The 22,058-nt window shown below is 34.3% G+C and overlaps 1 protein-coding gene across 4 annotated transcripts in view; it reads right to left on the bottom strand.

Annotated features, from left to right (window-relative positions):
- l(2)37Cb (DEAH-box helicase 16 lethal (2) 37Cb) overlaps positions 1 to 22,058 on the bottom strand; it is a 311,532-nt gene that overhangs the window by 215,273 nt on the left and 74,201 nt on the right. For all 4 annotated transcript variants that reach the window (XR_016550053.1, XM_090410204.1, XM_090410206.1 and 1 more), the window contains one exon: positions 12,888 to 13,060. Coding sequence is in view for 3 of the 4 variants with exons in the window: in XM_090410204.1 (XP_090266330.1) it covers positions 12,888 to 13,060 (173 nt within the window). In the remaining variant the exon portion in view is untranslated. The remainder of the gene's footprint in view (positions 1 to 12,887; positions 13,061 to 22,058) is intronic.

Raw genomic sequence — 22,058 nt, 5'->3', positions numbered from 1 at the left:
TATTATGCAAATTATTTAGGTAATCTTTGAAAGCAATGAGTTCATCTGTTGTTCCTGGCCATATGATGAATATATCGTCTACGTAGCATAGCCGTATTTTTGGTTTTTTATTATAATTGTTTAAAGCATTATTTTAAAAGTTTTCCATAAATAGGTTAGCTAGAGCCAGAGAAAGGGAAGAGCCCATAGCCAATCCTTCCTTTTGTTCCCAAAATTTGTCTTGATACATGAAAAAAGTATTATTTATACAATGTTTATAAAGATCTGCGATGTCCGGAGGAAAAAGTTCTTCTAGGAGATTCACAGTTTCGTTTCTTGGAACATTTGTAAATAGGCTGATAACATCCAAACTTGCTAATATGTTTGAAGGTCCAATATAAATATCTTTTAGTTTTTCAATAAAATGTGTACTGTTCTTGATGAAAGAAGATGTTTTTCCTGTATGAGGTAAAATCATGTTGGTGAGATGTTTTGCTAAATTAGAGGTTGCAGAGTCTCTACCTCTCTCCGGCTTTAGCTAACCGATTTATGGAAAACTTTGAAAATAATGCTTTAAACAATTATCATAAAAAATCAAAAATATGGCTACGATACGTAGACGATATATTCATCATATGGCCAGGAACAACAGATGAACTCATTGCTTTCAAAGATTACCTAAATAATTTGCATAATAATATAAAATTTACTTTAGAACAGAAGAACTCAGGAAACTGCCTTTTCTAGACATTCTATTAGAAGTCAATTCTTTCTCAATATATAGAAAACCCACCAATACAGGAAGATTTCTTAATGCGGCCTCACACCACCATCCTTCGCAAAAAATAGGTCTAATAAAAACCCTAAGGGACAGAGCACATAACATTTCCAGCACAGAAAAATAGAGAAATGAAGAATTAGAATATCTAACACAGATCTTTCAAAAGAATGGTTATGAAACCAAGACTATCAAAAAGATCCTCCACACACCTCCTACAAGCATCTCTCAGAAACAAGATTTCAAAAACGCTATCACGCTTCCATATATCAAAAATGTTACAGACAAGATAGCTAAATTACTTAACAAATATAACATCAAAGTAGCCTTTCTACCGTTGGAAAAAATTTCGAGATTTCTACATCCCCCGAAACCTCCTCATAATCCTTTAAAAAAACCAGGTGTTTATAAAATTTATTGTTCTTGCAGCATCTCCTACGTAGGACAGACAGGAAGATCTGGGGAAATTTGCATCAACGAACACCAAAAGGATGTGCAGAAGAGAACAAAAATCAGGTCCAGCTTTCCATACCATTTCCACTGCCCACAATGCACTCTGGCAGAAAACAAACATGTCGTATATATAAAAAAACTGTTATATAAGGAAATCTAAAGAAGCTGCAAACATGCTTAAAATACCAACACAATGCAATAAAAATCGAGGATTAATTCTCCACCAAGTTTGGTCAGCTTTAATAAAAAATATACCTCAGTCAGACCTCGGACATTATGAACGTGAACAACAGAATGTGGCATCATCCAGCATTGTTTAAATTCTGCACTGCTTTGAATCTGCATTCTGATTTTTAATTTTATGAATAGTCAGATGGCTACAACTGTATAGCATGAACTGTTACTAAAATTTCTCTTTTGTTTGTGTTTTAAACTTTAAGTTAACTTTTACCCCTGAGATGTAAATCAAACGACTTACGAAACTTGTCGGGTCTTTTATTAATTCATTGCATTTTATATAGCTTATTAAAAAAAAATGTGGTCCAATTGCTGGAATATACCATGTGAACTTCTAAATCACAGAAACCTCCACTTACAACTTTTATGTCATCAGGCAATTAATAATACAATAGTGTACTGTATACTATTACAATATATTGTCAAAACATTTGTAGATTAAAATTATTTCATTTAAGAATTAGTTTATTATTATTAATAATAATATTAATAATGTAAAAAGAAGATGATCCTGATGGGTGACTTTAATCAATGGAAGGAGGAGATAGTGTACAGGAACAAGGAGAGTGAGTTTGTTGAATTTCTGAGAGATAAATATCTTAAGCAGAATGTGAGTGAAGCAACTGGAGGCTTTAATGTGTGGTGTTTTTTTTTTTTTTTCTTGACTATTATGTATATAAACTATTACACTTTTTTTATAATGTTAGTCAAGTGGCTTTTTAATTTATCGTCCTACATATTTCGCCAATTTTTCTATTTTGCTAAGCAAGAATCTCGTATGGCAAATTCTTTCTCTGAGAAGTGCAAACGAAGTTTGTTGGTAAATCATGTTAGCTTTTTTAGTTTTATAATATAAATTTTATAATTTCTTTGTCTAAAACAATATTATAAAACTAAAAGGGCTAACATGATTTATCAACGAACTTCGTTTGCACTTCTCAGAGAAAGAATTTGACATATCAGATTCTTGCTTAGCAAAATAGACTCACAGTGCTATAACTTATTCACAGATATCTCTAATAACCTTGACGCAGAGACATGGCAACTATTAGATAATATGATTAGCAACAGTTTTACCAAAACCTTTAACCACAGCAAAAAGACACAAATTGATAAACATGCTGTATGATAATCATATCAACTACAAACCGTCTCTACCAGATAACCAAATGATAATTAACCTATCTAAACACGTTTTAACAAAACCCGAGATCTCAATTCTCAAAAAAGGATTCAATTTTGTCTTAAAACCCAGTGCCATTCCTAAAATAGAGTTCATCTGCAACTTAGAAAAAGCCTTCTCATTGCTACCACTTCCAATAGCTAATGACCTACGTTTAAAAAGCAGCATAATCCTTTCAGCTCCATCAAGATCTTCTAACATCAACTCTAACCAAATGGAAAGAAGAATGCTTCTCAAATTAAAGAATAAAAAAACATAATCATACTTAAAGCCGACAAAGGCAATAATACAGTTATATTAAATACTAAAGATTATGAAGAAAAAATTAAAAATCTATTATCTGACACGTCTGTCTATGAAGTTCTCAGTACGGATCCTACCCTAAAAAACCATAATGACACCAATGAACTATTACGTGGAATGACTAACTGGCCTATAGAAGTAATAAGAAAGCTAAAATCAACGCACCCGCTAACTCTAAGATTGTATGGCGTTCCTAAAATTCATAAAGAAGGTATACCATTGCGTCCAATAGTTGATGGCATCTATTCTTCTACTTACCAACTGTCCAAGTACCTTGCAAAGATTTTACAACACACTCACGTCTCGGATACTTATATTAAAAACTCACAACATTTTATAGATAAATTAAAAAACATCCTTATCTATGAAGATGATATACTAGCAAGCCTGGACATTACATCTCTGTTTACAAACATTCCAGTGGTTGAAGTCATCAACATCTTAGAAAACTTGTTCCCAAGAAACATCACTACTTTGTTCAATCACTATTTAACTTCTATTTTATTTGGCAAAAAATTGTCTACAAACAACTCACCGGATTAGCCATGGGTAGCCCCCCTCTCTCCTCCTTGCTGACTTATTCATGGAAGATCTAGAGGATAAAATCTTATTCCAGATCATTCCAAAACCGGAAATTGGGTACAGATATGTTGATGATATCTTTCTCATTTGGGATCATACGAAAGAAGAACTAATGGATTACCTCAACCAAATCAATTGTTTCCACCATACCATCAAATTCACATTAGAAATTGAAAAAGATGGAAAACTGCCATTCCTAGACATCCTAATAAAGAAACAAACTAATAATAGTATCAACCTATCTGTGTATAGAAAACCCACCAATACTGGACGTTACCTCCATTTCAACTCGTCTCATCATATATCTCAGAAACATAGCATTATCCATATGCTCAAGAAAAGAGCCATACAGTACACAACAGACCAAGATGACCTAAAAATGGAATTAACTACGATATCCAGAGAGCTATCTTTAAATGGTTATCCAAAAAGACTCTACAACAAGATTCTCTTGACTGATATACCACATAGACGTGATGACGTCCAATACATCAGTACTATTACTATTCCATTTGTCAGCAGCATTTCCAAAAAATTGGCTAACCTTCTAAAACCACATAATATCAGAGTAGCATTCAAGCCAGTCAACACTATTTGGAAATTTTTAAGATCACCAATAGACCCTCATCCATTCTACAAGTACTCTGGAGTGGTATTAGTTACGTAGGTCAGACCTCTAGAAGCTTCGAAACGAGAAAGAAAGAACACATAGGTTATTGTCAGAAACAACAGACAAGACATTTCAGGCCTTTCTTGCCATTTTGCCTCTACCAACCATCACATTGAGTGGGATAAGAGTCTTATGTCCTATATAGAAGATAAAACTACCATTCAAGAACCTTCAAGGAAGCAGCTACAATCACCCGCACAACTGAAAACCTAAACAAGAATCAAGGTCTAACCTTACCAGAAATTTGGAAAGCTTTAATTAGATCATTAAACATCAAAGAAATGAACTTTGACAATTACATCATGAGTCATAACAAATAAATCACTTTCCCGAGACACGCACATTGTCTCGCACAATACTAATTTTTGAATGCATTAGAATCAGTTATAACCTAGTCTGTTACCTACATATAGCTTACTAATTTTGTATTCCCTGAAGATGCTGACAGAAAAATTGGTGAAACATGTAGGACGATAAATTAAAAAGCCACTTGACTAACATTATAAAAAAAGTGTAATAGTTTATAGAGGCTTTAATGTTTTGGATTTGGTGATAACTTCACAGGGTGTAGTTGTTAATGAGGTATTAACACTGCCACTGTTTGGTGAGAGTGATCAGGAGGTACTTGTTTGAGAAGTGGTGAAACAAGAAAAGATTACTGCCAAAAATTGATATATGAAGTATAAGGCAGGTGATTAGGGGAATCTCTGTAGTCAGTTAGCATCAACAAGTTGGGTTGATGAACTGTGAAGAAAAGATGTTGACAGTCCATGGAAATTCATAAGGCAGTATCTGACACAAGCAATGTATAACTGCATACCAAAGGGGTTAAGCAATTAAATAGAGTAGGAGTGAAATGGATGAACAGTGAAATCAAGCAAGCTGTGTTGGAAAAGAAAAGGCTATGGAAGAGGTTCAAGACAGTTGGTGGTGGCCAGATCCATGAACAGCATACAGTGCAAGCTAAGAAGGTGATGAGCACAGTAAAGAAAGAAAAGGTGCAGTATGAGAGGAGATTGGCTGGTCAGGCCAAGGTTAACTGAAGAGTATTTTTCCACTATATGGTGAGTAAGAGAAAGAATAATTATGGCAGGTTGACACTGGCAGATTGTCATGGCAGTTGAGTGACTGCTGCAAAGGATATAGTGGAATTACTGAATGAGCACTTTATCAGGTGTAAATAATGCCATGCAATATATAGAAGGGAGGCAAGTATTAGGAGAATTAGAAGTGAAAGAATCAGAGGTGTATCATGTGTTAATTGGGTTAATGTTAATCAGGCTATGGGAATGGATGACATATTCTTAAGGAATGTGCACAACAGTTAGCTATGTACTTGACTAGGTTGTTTAATGGAAGTCTTGCAGTAGGTAAGGTTCCTAAGGAGTGGGAAGAAGGCAAAATAGTACCAGTCCATAAGCATGGTTCTAGGACAGAGGTTTCCAGTCTGTATAACTGCAATTGTAGTCAAGGTGTTGGAGAGATTGGTTGGGAATAGAATACAGGATTGTGGACATAACATTCTTTATCATGGTCAGTATGGATCTGTAAAGGGTAGATCTTGTTTTATCAATTTACTTGCATTTTATGATAAGGTAACAAGTGTGTTAGATAAGGAGAATCATATAGTGATATTCTTGGACTTTGCAAAAGTGTTCGATAGATTGCCATATGATAAGTTGGTGTACAAACTGCAGAGGATGGGAATAGATAGTTATATTGGTTAGATGGATCAGAGATTGGCTCTCTGAACGATACCATCAAGTTGTGTATGAGCAGTCTCAAAAAAGGAGGACAACCAGTGGCATGCCCCAGGGTTCTGTTCTTGGATCTCCTGCTGTTAACTTGTTTGTAAATGATATATTATGTGGACTGACTGCAGATCTTCAGTTGTCTGATGATAATGCAACATTCGGGAAAATTATAAGTAGCGTGGATGACATTAATTCCCTTCAGGAAGATTTGAATAGACTTTTGACTTGGACAAAGGAGTGGGGGGGTTATAGTTTTAATAGGTGTTGCATTTTGGAGTGCAGAAATATATGGCCATATACTATACTGACAGTGCTGTACTACAGGAAATAGATAACACTTGAGATTTGGGATGATGGTTGACAGTAGATTGAAGTTTAGAGGGCACATTGCAAGTGTTGCAAAGACTGCACATCGTAGTGCTGCTATGATAAGAAGTATTCTAACATGTAGGGATAAATAAACAGTTGTGATACTGTATAAAGCACTGGTCAGACCACACTTTGACCAATGTACCCAGATTTGGTCATCTGGTTTTCAATGTGATGTAGAAACATTGGAATGATAAAGTGTATATCACCAATAAGATCAGTTTGTTTTGGCAGATGTTGTCTACATCAACTATGAAGCATGGCAGCAAACATGACTCATCAGTCGGATATAAACAAACTTAAGAGCAGGTTACTATTTTGTGTTGTGCTAATGCTACTAGAACCCACAGATGCATTTGATGGATCGTGATTTGATGGAGCAATCCATGGTCATTTTAGCTGCATGATAAAAAATGACACTTCCATTTTGGTGATTACTGTAAAAATCTTTGTGTGGCTCTCCTGATTAATTTACTCCGTCTACTGACATGCTTTTAAGCAGCATAGCTAAAAATTGGCAATTTTTGACTTGGGTTATTTTATTCATCGGGTGCGATATATAAAGAGATTATACAAATTACAATATTTTGTATATTAGCATAGCTTGGTTAAGCTAATATTGACGGCTTCGGCAGATTCATAGCTAAATACCTTCTTTCAGTGTGACAATTTTAATAAAATATCATGTCACTGGTGCCAACCACTGCATAGATATATCTTAAAAAATTTTCTATTATAACACTAAGTTTCTCATGATATTATGTGTTATATAACACAAGGAAATGAAATAATTTAGGAAGGATAAAGATTGATTTGTTTTCTAAGTAAATTTTCATTTGCAGTTCCTTGGCTTAACAGGTATACATGCATACAGTTAAATTAGCACTATTTGTAAAAAAATTGGCAAAGAACATTACTTTAAATCAGTATGATGAATACACAGCAGTGAAATGAATAACTAGTTTGAAAATGGTTTTCCAAGTTGAAGTGACATGTTGCTTTTATAAAAGTGAAATGCTCAACAACAAAGTTTTTTTATAAATAGAGGGCTTCGGGAGGGGAGGGCGGGAGAGAGAGAACCACAACTAATTGCTTGATGTGACAGCAAAAACAAGAAAATACCACGAAAGAGCGAATAAGAAGCCGGGAGAGCTCTAACCTAATAATCTGCAGATACTGGGTGCACTTGCAATATATATTGATTATTTATTAATAAATAATAATTTATACATAATTGACCATAATTTATTATTTTAGTCAACTTAAAAATTATCGACAATCTTTTATTTTGTCTCCTCTAACTCTTTGGAAGTTAGTAGATGAGTTCAATGAAATTTTTATAGCAGACTAGATCCTTATCTCCTTACTGTAATTTTTCAAAATTTTATTTATTAATTTTTGGATGGGAGGGGGAGTAAGAATTCTCCATTTGAGTGAAAGGAAATAAGTTGTAAATAGTTTAGGAAAACAATAGCTTTCGTTTGGAGAAATAGTTTGTTAACGCTTTCTCTCTACTTCAATGGCGACTTTCTTTTTGTTTGCTGATGGGAAACCATTATGCTGAAAATGTTACTACTTCAATTTTAATTTAACAATAACATGAAAGTATCCATTGGCCTCAAGAGTAGTGCTTCTCTGCAGCCAGCTCACAAAGCATACCTTCAAAGTTAACAATTCTTCAAATCGCCGAACAAAAAATTGGTTTCCCAAAAACGTCAGATAAACAGTAATTACTGTATATATAAGAAATAGAGGAATTTTTCAAAAAAAGCTATTTCTTGTTAGAAACCAAACAGAATAATAAATGAATACAAAGCATCAAGAAACATTTTGGAAAAATTTCTAGAAAAGGCATTAGTGATGACGATAATACTGCAAGTGCCTGCTAAATTTCTGCTCATGACATGGGCTATTCGTTATTAACACTATGTTCTAGAAAATGTGCTGAAATCATGTCGAGAGAAAACACATAAAACAAGAACACTTGTTTAGGTTATTGTTAACAGTAAAATTTTCAAACTAGTCCAATATACAAGTCTACAGGAAATTTAAAACAGCAAGTGACTGCCACTGAGCAACCAAGTATTGAGCATGATAAAAATGAGCATCTCAATGAAAAAACTGTGTACCCAAGTCCTGAAAAGAATCAAAGTTGAACATGACTTCTAAACTAACATGATACACAAAAAGTGTTTGAAAAAAGAAAAATTTTAGAGACAGAGTGGCAAAACGTGAAGAAAACATTGATTCACAGGGTAAGTCGTGACAAGGATATAAAAAATTTCATAGTGAAGGGTACAAAGTTGGAAAGCTATACATGAACACAACAAATCGTATAGCAAGTTCTTGGCTAATAAGCCAGCATATGTCATGAAGAATATAAAGAAACCCGTAGAAAAGCAGCTTAAAAAACGCAGCTTTCGGTAAAAATATCATTGACATCATCAAATTCCTTACATATACCCTCAGGAGGAAGATATATAGAATATTATGACAGCACACTACATGAAAGAGTTACATCATTACTAATTTACTATTGACAATTTTCCTACAAATTAATCCATTATAAGTCAGTATTCCAATATTAGTGGATCTTATATTTCTTAGAATCAAATTTTAAGGCACTCTTTTACTGTATCAATCCATCTAGATCCAGGTCTTTTTCCTGCTTGTTAGCTACCTTTTCCTCTCCCATTCTGTTTACGTGCACCTGAGATTAGATCTGCTAAAACATTCCTGAATGCTAACAATGTCAAATTCTTTTCTAATATTACATTGGCAAAGTGGATATTAGATCCAACATTATTAAAAGCTGAATGTTTGTAGAAACTATGAAAGTTTCGTAAAATTGACCTGAGAGCTTACGAGAATGTAATCAGCATTGGAGTTGCCTTAGTTTACACTACTTAAAAGACACGAGTGTTGCCAAAGCATCCATACATTCACCTTTTATCAGTGCATTTCACTGGCCTGACAGCTGTTTCGAACTGGTTGGTTCTCTTCAGAGACTAAGCAGAAACCTTACATGAGCAGTAATTATTTTTACGCACTGACCAAGAGTTCACTTATGAAAAATACATTTCTCTGACATTTGATTTATTTACAATATTTCAATTAATCACAAATAATTATAAAAATTTTTTTAACATCTGCATTACAATAAATTACAAATGTAAAGCTCAAAATTATGAAATACATTTTAGTTATATGAATTCAATATACATACATACAGTAAAAGCAAAAATTACAAAATTTAAATTTTAAGTAATAAAGACAAAGTTAATAAGAAGGAAGAAATTGTTTGTTGGGAAGAAGTTAGCTTGAAAAATCCAGTTTTATATTTGTTATTTTTATTATGTGCTGATGTCAGCAAGTTGCAGAGGCATATGTTTAGAGTGTCTATTTCCTTTACAGTACAGTCATTTGAACTCATGCAAACAGTGGTGGAATTTTGTAGCTACATGGATTTAAGTGAATTAACCCCGTGCTGGTGAGGCTGGAAAACGTAACAAAAGTGGTAAGGTGGGTCCCACAGATCCACCCAAATAATGTAGTGTATTATAGAAATCCATATCTTTTTAATCAATATTAGATTATGCATGGTTTAAGTGTCCTATAATTTTACAGAATAAAAATGCAGATCCACAAAATTAACTTTTTATTACCCAAAAATGCTTAACTAATAATTAATTTCAATGGCTGTGAGTCCCTGTTTTACGGGGATGTACGACACCACCTCAATCCCCCCAAATTTTATCCGGGCTCGGAACCGGCATAGCTGACGAATCAGATCTATGGCTGGGTCAGTATTCCTGACTGTAATCCGTGTGTTTACGGGGCCGGTTTGCCTGCTTTGTGAGATGAAAAACCCCAGATAAACTAACGGAAACCCTGTTGTCCATTCTCAAGACCGGCTAACTTGGTTGTGGCTGAGGAAGATGCTTAAGCTCATCACATCATCGATGGGAATCGAACCTAGGACACTCCTTCCCTAGACATATGGTTGTGAAGTGCAAAGCCACTAGGCTAACCGTGCAGACATATCTTTATTTTAACTTTTAGCGTCATCTATAAGTTGACGTAACCTCTGTTCTTCCTGCTCGTAACTCATCTGGTAAAAAAAATATTATTCTCAAAATACCCTCTAAATATTCACGAAAACGTATTTGCTTATAGTTGGCATATAAAAACATAGAAGACACAGCAGTAATGATAATATTTTAGTAGAATATACATGAGAACAACTTACGTTTCAGAAGTAAATGAAGTCACACTTTTGGTAAGGTGGGATCTGGTGGATCCCAGCACACTAAATTTGCTTGCACGCAATAGCCTGTCATCTATGGCGTTGAGTAGCAGGTTATGGGAGGGGAAGCTACACTCAGGCATGACTAACTGCCATGCGTTGTTATAGTCAAGTTATAGTCAATTTAAAATCTTTATGGTCTGTGACACTGCACCTTACTAATGCCGGGTTAATTTAGTGTTAACAATTTTACAGATTATAGCTAGAAAAAAGGGGCGACATTAATATGAGAAATATTACATTAGTGAACATATTTTGTGAGACTGGAAACTTGCACACAGAATGTTTTTTTTTTAAGTGTACATGGGTCAGCAAAAATTAGAGGGAAAATTATTGGTTTGAACTAATATAAAAGTATCTAAACAAGTTTTAAATTGTTTCAAAACGTTATTTTGTAATTTGTTATTAACATAATAATTTTGCATTTCAGAAAAAAAAATAAACCAGGTTTAGGTTGATTCCAAGTAACCAGTGATGTTATAAAAGTTGCACCCTGTAAATAATCTAATTTACCTCTAATTTTTTGTGCAATCATTCTTGTTTAATTTGTTTCATTTTCTCCTCTTATAAAGTAATTTCACTTCCTATTATTTTAATGGCTAATATAGCCTACTTCGTTTAGGAGTGCTCCTTTTCTTACAATGTCGTTGGCTCTTTACTCAAATCTTAGGGCATTACTGAAGTGTTATAAAACTAATATATGAAGAATAATATAAGAGGAAAATTCAGACATACCTTTTTGGATGTTGTTTTCTGTCTCCTTATCCTGGCGATATGCATTCATCTGCTGTTAAAGGAGGGGGGGAAAGCCCCCACATTACTTTAACCCAATTCCCCCCCTTTATTTAACAGCTTAACAGCAGATGAATGCATAAGGAGACAGAAAACAACATCCAAAAAGGTATGTCTGAATTTTCCTCCTATATTATTCTTCATATATTAGCAGATGATTGCATATTGCCGGGATAAGGAGACAGAAAACAACGTCCAAAAAAAAGGTATGTCTGAATTTTCCTCCTATATTATTCTTCATATATTAGTTTTATAACACTTCAGTAATGCCTTAAGATTTGAGTAGAGAGCCAATGACATTGTAAAAAAAAGGGGCACTCCTAAACAAAAGTATTAGCCATTAAAATAATAGTTTATTTTAGAGGAGTAACATGGGAATATTCCCAGAAATAATACCTATAATTTCGCTTCCTTTTCTGGTGCAATAAATTATACAAAAAGAATTTTTGGTATAATTTATATTGAAGAATTTTGAGTGGTGTCATTTTACTTAGTTCATAGATAAGGAGATTTATAATGGTCACTGGTTTATTATTTATTATAACAAAGTGATTAAACTGACAAATCTATCCAAATTTGATAAGTAAACAAAGATGTAGAGAAAATATTGTATTCTCATGGCTAAAGAATTAACAAATAAAATTTTATGGAAATGAACAGGGTCACAAAAGAAATAAATTCATAAATGCATCAACATCAAAAAAGAGGATCTCAGTTACAGATTCTCACTAATGTTATAACGATGAAAAGTCCTAACAAAAGCTGCATGGGTATAATGCTGTACTAAGAGGAATGCTTATACTTAGCTATCCACTATAATGAACTATTCCTGAAGTCCTTAAGAGTGTGCTAAGAATTTGAGAGTTGATGTATTTAGTTTTTCTGATCCAGGATGGTCATCCTAAAAGATGATCATACTAAAGAATGCAGTTGTAACTGAATGCTAATGAACAGAATGCAGCCTAGCCAGGGAAGATGCTCTGTTTTACATTAAATAAAAAGACACAATGTCCAAAATTGTATTGCACTGTCCTTTAATTGCTGTAAGTAATACATTCCATCCACGGCTTTGACCACACCACAACCACTACTACTTTGGTGACAGTCTAAAAAGTTTTCATTAAATAATTTATATTTTGAATATTAAAAAGTTATATGCAGAATATATTAGTTAAGATTTATTTCTACTCATCAGCACATTTTCTTTCCAAGACTTAATGCTTTGGTCTTTACAACACACTGTGAAATATAATTTCAGTGTGTTGTAAAGTATCAGTTTTGCAATTTAATGAGACATGTTTTATATATAACACCAGTTAGATTACCTGTTTTTTAAATAAATAAAAATTGAGTGGCTTTAGAATAGCAGGAAAACCATTTTTTTTTTGCAAAAGAAAAAAAAATATTAAGGACTACATTCACATGAAATAAAGAATAGGTTCCTACAGAATTAACTTAATGAGTGGTCATAGAAAACTTACTTCACATCAGAAAACAAAAATTCTTCATCAACAATATCACCCTCAAGTTCTAGCAATTTATCATCTTTCCTTTTTTCCAAGTATTTTCTACGAGACTCTGTTCTTAATTTTGGTATTACTTTTTTTCTATCTTCAGCTTCTAACCGTAGCCTCCGTGCAGCTTCTTCATATGCCTGTCAAAGTAACACATCAAAATATTATTAAAGTTTATTTAGAAGAAAGATTACAATTGAAATGTGAAAAAAAAAATGTAAACATTATCTAGTTTAGTCATTTATTTATTTTTTAGTTTTATGAAGTATATAAAATCTGTAGCAATGTCTTTGAATAGGTTTGTGGGTATCGACACTGCTTTTATTTTAATGCCATTACTTTATTTATTGCAAGAAAATAGACTACATGTGAATCTATGCTATGTACCAGGACTTTATTAAGATGGTCAAACAGATATGATTCTGACTCAACAGTTAATGTTCCATGCTGATGACCCTTTCATGTCTTTCATACTGGTTTTCCTAATTGAGTGGGCAAAACTGCCTCTGCATTTCACAAAATCAAACCAAAATTATTCAAATGGAGTATTATTTGAGTGTTTTCGATTTCAATATGGTTAGTTCATAAGTGTCTTTTAACACAAACATACACATTCCTACAACAACTGAGAGATTTTGCAAATCTTTCCTCTTCAATTATGTGTAAATAACCAATACTTTAAATTAGCTCTGCTTACCATGCTCCAGAAACTGTTAATTCCTGTAATTATCTTCTGAAAACTTTCATCAGTGGTTTTTGATGATCAGTTGCTATATTTTAAAAACCAATGCCTAGATTCATATGCTGAAATTCATTTAAAAATTTTTTTCATATAGTTTAAACATTTAAACTTTTCTATAGTGCTAGTTTTATGTCTTGGCTAATTTCTCTCTGAATAAACTGATATAGAAAGCCATACCTACTTGGAAGTTTTTTTCCACTTGGTTAGACTATAATAAATTTAGTTTAATCCTTTATCCCAGTGTAAGCAAACAAAGTTTGCACCTGAAGTATCTTCAGGACTGAGGCAACTCATGGTAAAGGTGGACCAAGCTCTCATCACTGCTTATCTTAGTATCTCCCATAATGCAAAGCACATCTTTTTGCAGACATGTATAATGCTATGCATTAAGGGAAGGGCCACTACCCAGACCGGTTTCGACCTTATTGTGGTCTCGTCAGTGGGAGCCAGACCCAGAGGTGGTGATACCAAGGTGGAAGCAATGAAGAAGCCAAAAGGTGTCTCACCTTATTATTAAATTACTCTGGATTTACAGAAAGATGTTGGAAGTTTTTTCCCACTTGGTTAGACTATAATAAATTTAGTTCCGCAAGGAGATGTGCTTTGCATTATGGGAGATACTAAGATAAGCAGTGATGAGAGCTTGGTCCACCTTTACCATGAGTTGCCTCAGTCTTGAAGATACTTCAGGTGCAAACTTTGTTTGCTTAAACTTGGATAAAGGATTAAGCTAAATTTATTATAGTCTAACCAAGTGGAAAAAAACTTCCAGCATCTTTCTCGAAATCCAGAGTAATTTAATAATAAGATGAGACACCTTTTGGCAACTCATATAGGTAAATATGACTTCTCCATTGCTTCCACCACCTCTGGGTCTGGCTCCCACTGACGAGACCTCAATAAAGGTTGAAACCAGTCTGGGCAGTGGCCCTTCCCTTAATGCATAGCATTATACATGTCTGTAAGGAGATGAGCTTTGCATTATGGGAGATACTAAGATAATTTTATTTTAAAAATAATTTTTTTTTTAAATAAAATAATTTATGCTATGTCATTAATAGTCAGCCATTTTCACCTAATGAAAAAAATGTAGAATCAAACAATAGTTTTACAGTTTTATTTAAGTCTTGTAAAGATATAACTTACTGTTAAATCTCTGCAAGAGACAAAATAATCTAACTGGAAAAATTGGATAACTATAAAGTATTATGTAACTATATAAGTTTTTTATTAGTACACTTGCTGTGCATCGAATACCATACTGCTGTCACATAGTCCAAAGTATAATGATGGCAAAAAAGCATTTCTGATAATCCATCATAATTCTACCTACCAAGAAGTTCCTACCTGTATGGGTCATGTAAGACAGTGCTTCCCAAACTTATGGATGTAAAGGCCCCTTTAGAAAAATTAAAATCTTTCAAGGCCCTCATCAAGAAAAAAAATCATAATACAGACATATATTGTTATAATATTTATTATAACACTAGCAATGAAACATTAATTTAAAGTGCGAAAAACTTGGCTGTTTTAAATGAGAGCAAGATTTTGCATTTGTAAGCTTATCAATACCTTTGAAATGAAACTTATATGAATAAGCATATATTTACTAATATTGATTAAATCTAGAGATTTAGGTAGACAGAAAGTTAAAGTTTAGGAGACATATTGCTAAAGAAGTTGTAATTCCTCTTTATAAGGTCTTGATACATCCACATCTGGATTACTGTGTTCAAGCCTGGTCCCCTGTGTTTCTTGGGGATGGGAAGCAGCGGACAGGATTCAGAGACGAGTGACCAAGATGGTGAGCGGCCCGTTCCTTATGAGGATAGATTGAAGGTGTGTGGATTGCAAAAGTTGGTTGATAGGAGAAAAAAGAGGGAATATGATAGAAACATTTAAGTTGCTTAAAGGATTTTATAGGATAGATGCAGGGGAAAATGTTTCAGAACTTGGCTAGAGGGACCAGAACAAGGGGGTCATCCCTGGGAGCTGAATAAAGGTGCAGTCAGTAGGGGTGTGTGGACTAGATTTTTTGCTTGGAGAGTGTGAATAAGTGGAATGGGTTGCCATAATCAATTGCGAGTGTTTTTTCTGTTAATGGGTTCAAGGAGAGGTATGATAGATTGGATCTCCTGTGATTTGTCTTCAGACTCCATGGAGGTGCCCGTATAATAATAATAATAATTAAATTTAACAATTTTTAATCTTAGCATCTAATGTAATAAGTTTACGAGTCTTCTTTTCAATGGAAGTAACAGTACCCTTATTTTAATTTTTATTTTCCACTGTTAGTTAGAGTACAGTTTATAATTTACAGTGAGACACCGAAACAGAGATAAAGCAAGCAATCCTGCCATAAACAAACTTTTGTGAGTCCATAAAAACTGTGCACTGGTTGATTCGCTGCAGTGTCACATCACTAAAAGCATCATATAAATGGGTGTATATTGTTAATAATTGAGAACTACTGTGTGAATGGATTGTTGGGAGACAAGACCTTATTATATACTGTTTGCACCTGAAACCCATTACTAGACCACTTAAACTGGAGAGAGAGAAAAAAAAAAAAAAAGCCTTTTCAAATGAATCTCATCTCCAGCTATACTGTATATGAATGGTAGGTGAAAACCTGGAGAAAATGAATCACACTTAATGTCATGGTTCAGCAGAAACAAGCTGAACCATGAAGACAACAGAATTATGGCATGTGTGTGGGTTTCCTTGAATCTCTTCGAGCCCTGATAATCATATTTTGTACTACAGATACTATAAAGTATCTATCATGGCTAATCAGATATATCCTCATCATGGTAGCTGTCTTCCAAGATAGCACAGATGTGTTCCAGCAAGATAACACACCATGTAGATTATCAGTGTCATTTGAGAGTGGTTTGTTGAACAGTGGCTTTTCAGTGTTTTACCATGGCTGTTAAATTGCTGGATTTGAATCCCATAGAACATACTCAAGGTTGCTTCCCAATCCAAGGGAAGCAACTTTGATAATGTGGTACAGCATATCTCCTGCAAAACATCAACAGTCTTATAGAGTTCATGGCACATTTCAGCAGCCGTAACAGAGTGGGGAGTGCATGTTCATGATTCAGCATTTGTACAAGAAATATAATAAGACTGATATCTTGTGAATGCTCAAAGTGAAGAGTTATTTACTCTGTTGAAAAGAATAAGGAAGATACCTGAACTTTATGAGTTAGTTAAACTATGGTTGATTCGCTAAGGGTGTATACAGTCAACAGCCCATTTTGTTCCAACTAGGGCAAAAACCTACTGATCTAACAATGTAGAAAAGTAAACTAGGTGACACCAAATTCTTTTAAGCTAAAGAACAAGAGGTAAAATTTCTTTCTTTCTGAAACAAAAGGGAGAGAAAGAGAGATGAACCAACATTGCATAATATAGTCAGCAAAATTCCACGAATAATAAATGTACTTATTTAACTTGGAAACTTTCAACTATTGCAAGGGCACAACAAAATCTTATCTGGACTTTTAGTCAAGAGTGACTGGAATATATGACATGAACATTAACGTCCTGTATTGTGAAAAATCAGTGCAAAGTTTGTTAGAGAAGAAAGTAAAAAAAAAAGTTGATTTTCCTTTATTGTCATGATTAATAAATGCTGTACAGAGTGATGAAAACCAGATCTCACTATAGTGAGAAAGGAATCCGATTGTAATCTCATCATAACAGTTATACCAACCATTATTGGCAGGTATAATTGTCTCATAATCATTATTGATTATGAGACAATATAATTTTGTGAATTTCCTCGGAGATTTTTATTTTATATACAAATTTATGACAGTCAATTTATTTGTCTTTTACGTTTTTTTTTTTTTTTTTTTTTTTTAATTGCCTTTAAAAAGAATCATATCAGCAAACTTACTTTGTATGCTACTCTATTCTGGTGAAACAAATTATCCTCCTCATTATTAACTTGACAAGTAAATTTCTGTTTACCTGCCTACTTTCAGTTTTCATTTTAAAGACAATCATCATCATCAGCCATTGACAATCCACTGCTGGATGAAAGCCTTTCCATGATTACTCCAAAACTGTCTGTCCATGGCTCTGATTTCCCATGACACTCCTGCAAATCTGATGATATCATCAATCCACCATGATTTAGGGTAATTATGGGTGCTTAAAGGTCAAAGCTATATAAATGAGAGGAGACTTCCACATAGCCTTCAAAAGGAATGTGGAGAACTGACCAGAGCGTCTTAATGTTCAATCCTCACCTTCTCGTGGTGCACCCTGTTAGGCATGTACCTGGATACTGAATGAATGAGAAGGGGCTGGAAATTTGGAATTTAGCCGACAAATTGTAGTCTTATTGGCTTAAACCAAAATAAAAAATTATTATACAACATGACTGAATTTCATGCCTGCTGGGGCATTGCCCGGTTAAACAAGGCCCCCGTTGTTTTCACCACGGAACCAGGGCAAACAGCTAAAAGTCAGCTACTGGAACAAATCTGAAAACACACCCCAACTCAACATCACCAGACTTCAAGATTGGTATTATCAACATAAGAAGCCTGAATAGCAAAGAAATGGAGCTAGCTGAGGAATTGGATAAGTATCAGATTGACATAATAGGGGTGAATGAAACAAAAAAGGCAAAAACTGGTGAGATCTTTCTGAGCAATAAATACAAAATGTCATATTCAAGCAATGACAATCACGGAAAAGGAGGAGTAGCCATAGTATTCAAGACTAAATATGAGGCTAATCTCCTTGAATGGAAAGCAATCTCAAGTAGAGTGATGTGGGCAAATATGAGAGTGGGGAACTCGACAATGAGACTTATTTGTGCCTATGGTCCCACAGGAGACTACTAAGTAGAAGTGGAGGAATTTTTTGATGCTTTAGAGAAAGCAGCTGACACAATGAAAAAGGAAAAGTTGGTCCTTGTTGGGGATCTAAATAGCAGAGTAGGACATAATTGTCAGACATACAAAAATATATTGAGAAATTTTGGAGAAAAGAGCAAAAATACCTGTTGGATTTCTGCTCAGCACATGTACTGCTTATTACTAACACAATGTTCCAACACAAAAATGTACACAAATTCACATGGAGAGAAGAGGCAAGGAATAAGAAAAGTCTCATTGACTATCTTATTGTTGATAGTGATGTTTTCCCTGGTTTAGGACACCAGAGTGTACAGAGGATTTGAAATTCGAAGTCATCACCATTTAGTCTTGAGCAGGATAAAATTGAATTTCATATTGAAAAGAATAACATTGAGCCTGTGTAGCTCAGTGGATGTGGCGTTTGCACACCACCGCACTAGGCCGCACGAAGGAAGTCTTGGTTTCGAGTCTAGTCGGCGACTAGAGGAAATTTTTCTAAGCCTTTTTTCGACCGGTTCCCGAGTTAGTCGATCTCTGGCACGGGCAAGCAGGTTTTTCCTCCCGGAAACTCGGGTTTTTCGTCCTGTAAACTCAAGAAAATCGACCGTAGAACCCACATTATTTCAGACATTAAATATATTGTGTTAGGGTTAGAGACCACGAGATGGCGGCACATCTTCACTGCGTACCGCTTAATTAGTGATAGCCTTGGGCCATCTGTCTCTGATTGGGTACCAGTGGAGATTGAACTGCCCACTCAGTCTCCAAAAGTTAGATAGGGCTAAATGGCCTCGCCTACTCCCGTATATACGGGAATAAAAAAAAGGCGTTAGCTGATTTTTTTTTTTTTTAAAGAATAACATGTAAGAAAGTTTTAAAACGAATAAAAGTTGTGCAGCTCTCAGATGTGAACTGTAGACTAAAATACACAAAGATTATTGACGAAAAAATGAAAGAGTTTGATAATAGGAACCAAACCTTGGAGATTCAGTGGCAAGCCCTGAAGAAAACACTGATTGATTCAGCCAGAGAAGCATCTGGTGAGGTTGTCTGTAAGGATAGAAAAATCAGAACTCCATGGTGAACACAGGAACCTTCACTGCCTCTTTAACACAGTTAACACTTTCATTGCCAATCACGCGATGCGAGTTCTCACCAAACGGCCGATCACGCATTATCGTGTTGACGTCGCTAACTAAATAAAAAAAAAAAAAAATTTGGCCACCACAAAAATTCCAATTTTCAGCTTGGCAATGAACGATATCGTGCGATCACGCGATGCGAGTTCTCACGAAACGGCCGATCACGCGTTATCGCGTGGACGTCGCTAACTAAATAAAAAAAAATAAAAAATTTGGCCACCACACGAAATTCCAATTTTCAGCTTGGCAATGAAAGTGTTAAAGAGGCAGAGAAGGAAAAGAAGAAAGCATATCAAAATCTCCTACCAAATAAGTCAGCTTGTGCTCTTAGAGAATTCAGAGACACATGTAAGAAAGCTAAACACTGTGTAAAACTAGCTAAACAAAAGTCATGAGAAGACTTTGGCAAGAACACAGAAAATAAATATCAAGAAGTGGCAAGATATTCTGAAGGTTGTTGAAGCTCAGGATTGGAGGAAAGAGTGCTGTAAAAGGAATTACAGATGATAAAGGTGACATGAAAACTGGAGAAAAAGATATCCTTAAAGTATGGAGTAATTAATTCAAAAAATTGCTAAATGAAACAAGCAGTGATGACATCACAGTAGTAAAAAAAACAGTGACCAGGCATGCAGCCAGGAACATATCCATACTTGAAGTAGAAAAAGCCATCAAAAGCCTGAAATGTGGAAAGGCAGCTGGAGTAGATGATATTCGACTAGAAATGCTCAAGTATGGAGGTATAAAAGTCTTACAATGGCTGCTCTGCATAGTTCAGAAGGCTTGGACAGAGGGACAAATTCCAGATGATTGGAGTAGAGCTCTCATAGTGCCCATATATAAAAAGGGAAATAAAACTGAATATGAGAATTACAGAGGTATTTCATTACTGAGTGTTCCTGGTAAGTTATATGCAAGTATACTTGAGAAACAGTTGAGAAGGATTGTGGAAGAGAAGCTTGGTGAAGAACAAGCTGGTTTCAGGCCAAATAGAGGCTGCCAGGATCAGATTTTCACTTTACGACAGATAGTTGAGAAATCATGGGAATATAATAACAAAGATCTGTATTTAAGTTTGTTGATCTGGAAAAGGCATATGACAAGGTGCCAAGAGAGAAGCTATTCAAAATGCTACAGTTATATGTTGTTAATGGGACATTATATCAAGCAATACTTAGTCTTTATTTGAGTTGTAAGTAAGCAGTTAGAAATGAAGGAAGTACTGGAAGGTGGTTTTATGTTAAATCTGATTTAAGGATGTACATTATCCCCTCTGTTATTCATTATCTATATGGATCACATTATGAAGGAAAGTGGTATTAAACCTGATATCAAAATTGGAGGTGTTAATCTCAGCTCTTTACTTTATGAGGATGATGTTATACTTTTAAATAAATCTGCTACAAGTCTGCAAGATTCCCTGGCTAAATTGAATAACTGTTGTCATAGATACACTGGTTAAAAACTTCTCTTTTCAGGCATAATGGTAGTTGGCTTTTTGAATATTGAAAGTATTTTTCCAAATGCTTTCCACCCAAGTATCATTCGTCTTTTAATTTTGTCCATGATATTTTGTTCCATTGATATCTGTTGTCTTAGTATATGTAATGATCTACTCATTCAATTTCATCATTATTGATGCTTATTATTTCTGGTTGGACATATGACAATATTCATATTTTATTTGTTATTTTAATTTGTTAGAGTTTTCTGATTTGGTTGATGGGTCTCTAGCTTTCTAAATTAAATAACCACTGTAAAATGTTTTATACTTCTATATTTAATCATTTCAAGTGAGATATCTTCTCAAGCTGCCTTTCCACATTTCTTCTAATTTTAATAGTAAAGGATGAAAAATCTACTGTTAATTACATTTCTGAAAAGTCTTTAGAACTGTTTCATTACTGATTAAATGTAATAATTGTTAATTACTCTAGACATTCAGAACATTCTTATCTTCAGCTTTTATATCACCTTTGATTCCTTATATTGCACTCTTCTTCCTATATTTCTAAGTAGCCTCCAGAACATTTTTGTAACTTTCAAGATATTTTCTATACATTTCCAATGTCCTATGGGAAAATAGCACTCCTATATTTCTCTATACTCTTTAAGGGTCCACTTAATATAACAGAATCTTCTATATCTTCCTTTCCTGGACTATTGCTTTAATTTCTTGATTTCACCATGGAATTCTTAATTTATTCTCTATCTTGAATGTCTGACAGCTCAATTACACTGATGAATGTTTTCTTCAGGTTTTTCCACTGAGTCTGATACTCGTTTGGAATTATTATTACAAATTACATCAGTGAAGATAAGTTATTCAAATTTCATAGAAGGTGTAGCATGACTTCCCTTTAGAAATGAGCCC

This window comes from Typopeltis vanoorti, chromosome 20 (assembly GCF_054136105.1).
Source record: "Typopeltis vanoorti isolate ZY-2024b chromosome 20, IOZ_Tvanoo_1.0, whole genome shotgun sequence".
NCBI lineage: Eukaryota > Metazoa > Arthropoda > Arachnida > Uropygi > Thelyphonidae > Typopeltis > Typopeltis vanoorti.
The sequence above is the reverse complement of the archived record's forward strand: the minus strand, read 5'-3'. Positions and strand labels throughout refer to the sequence as shown.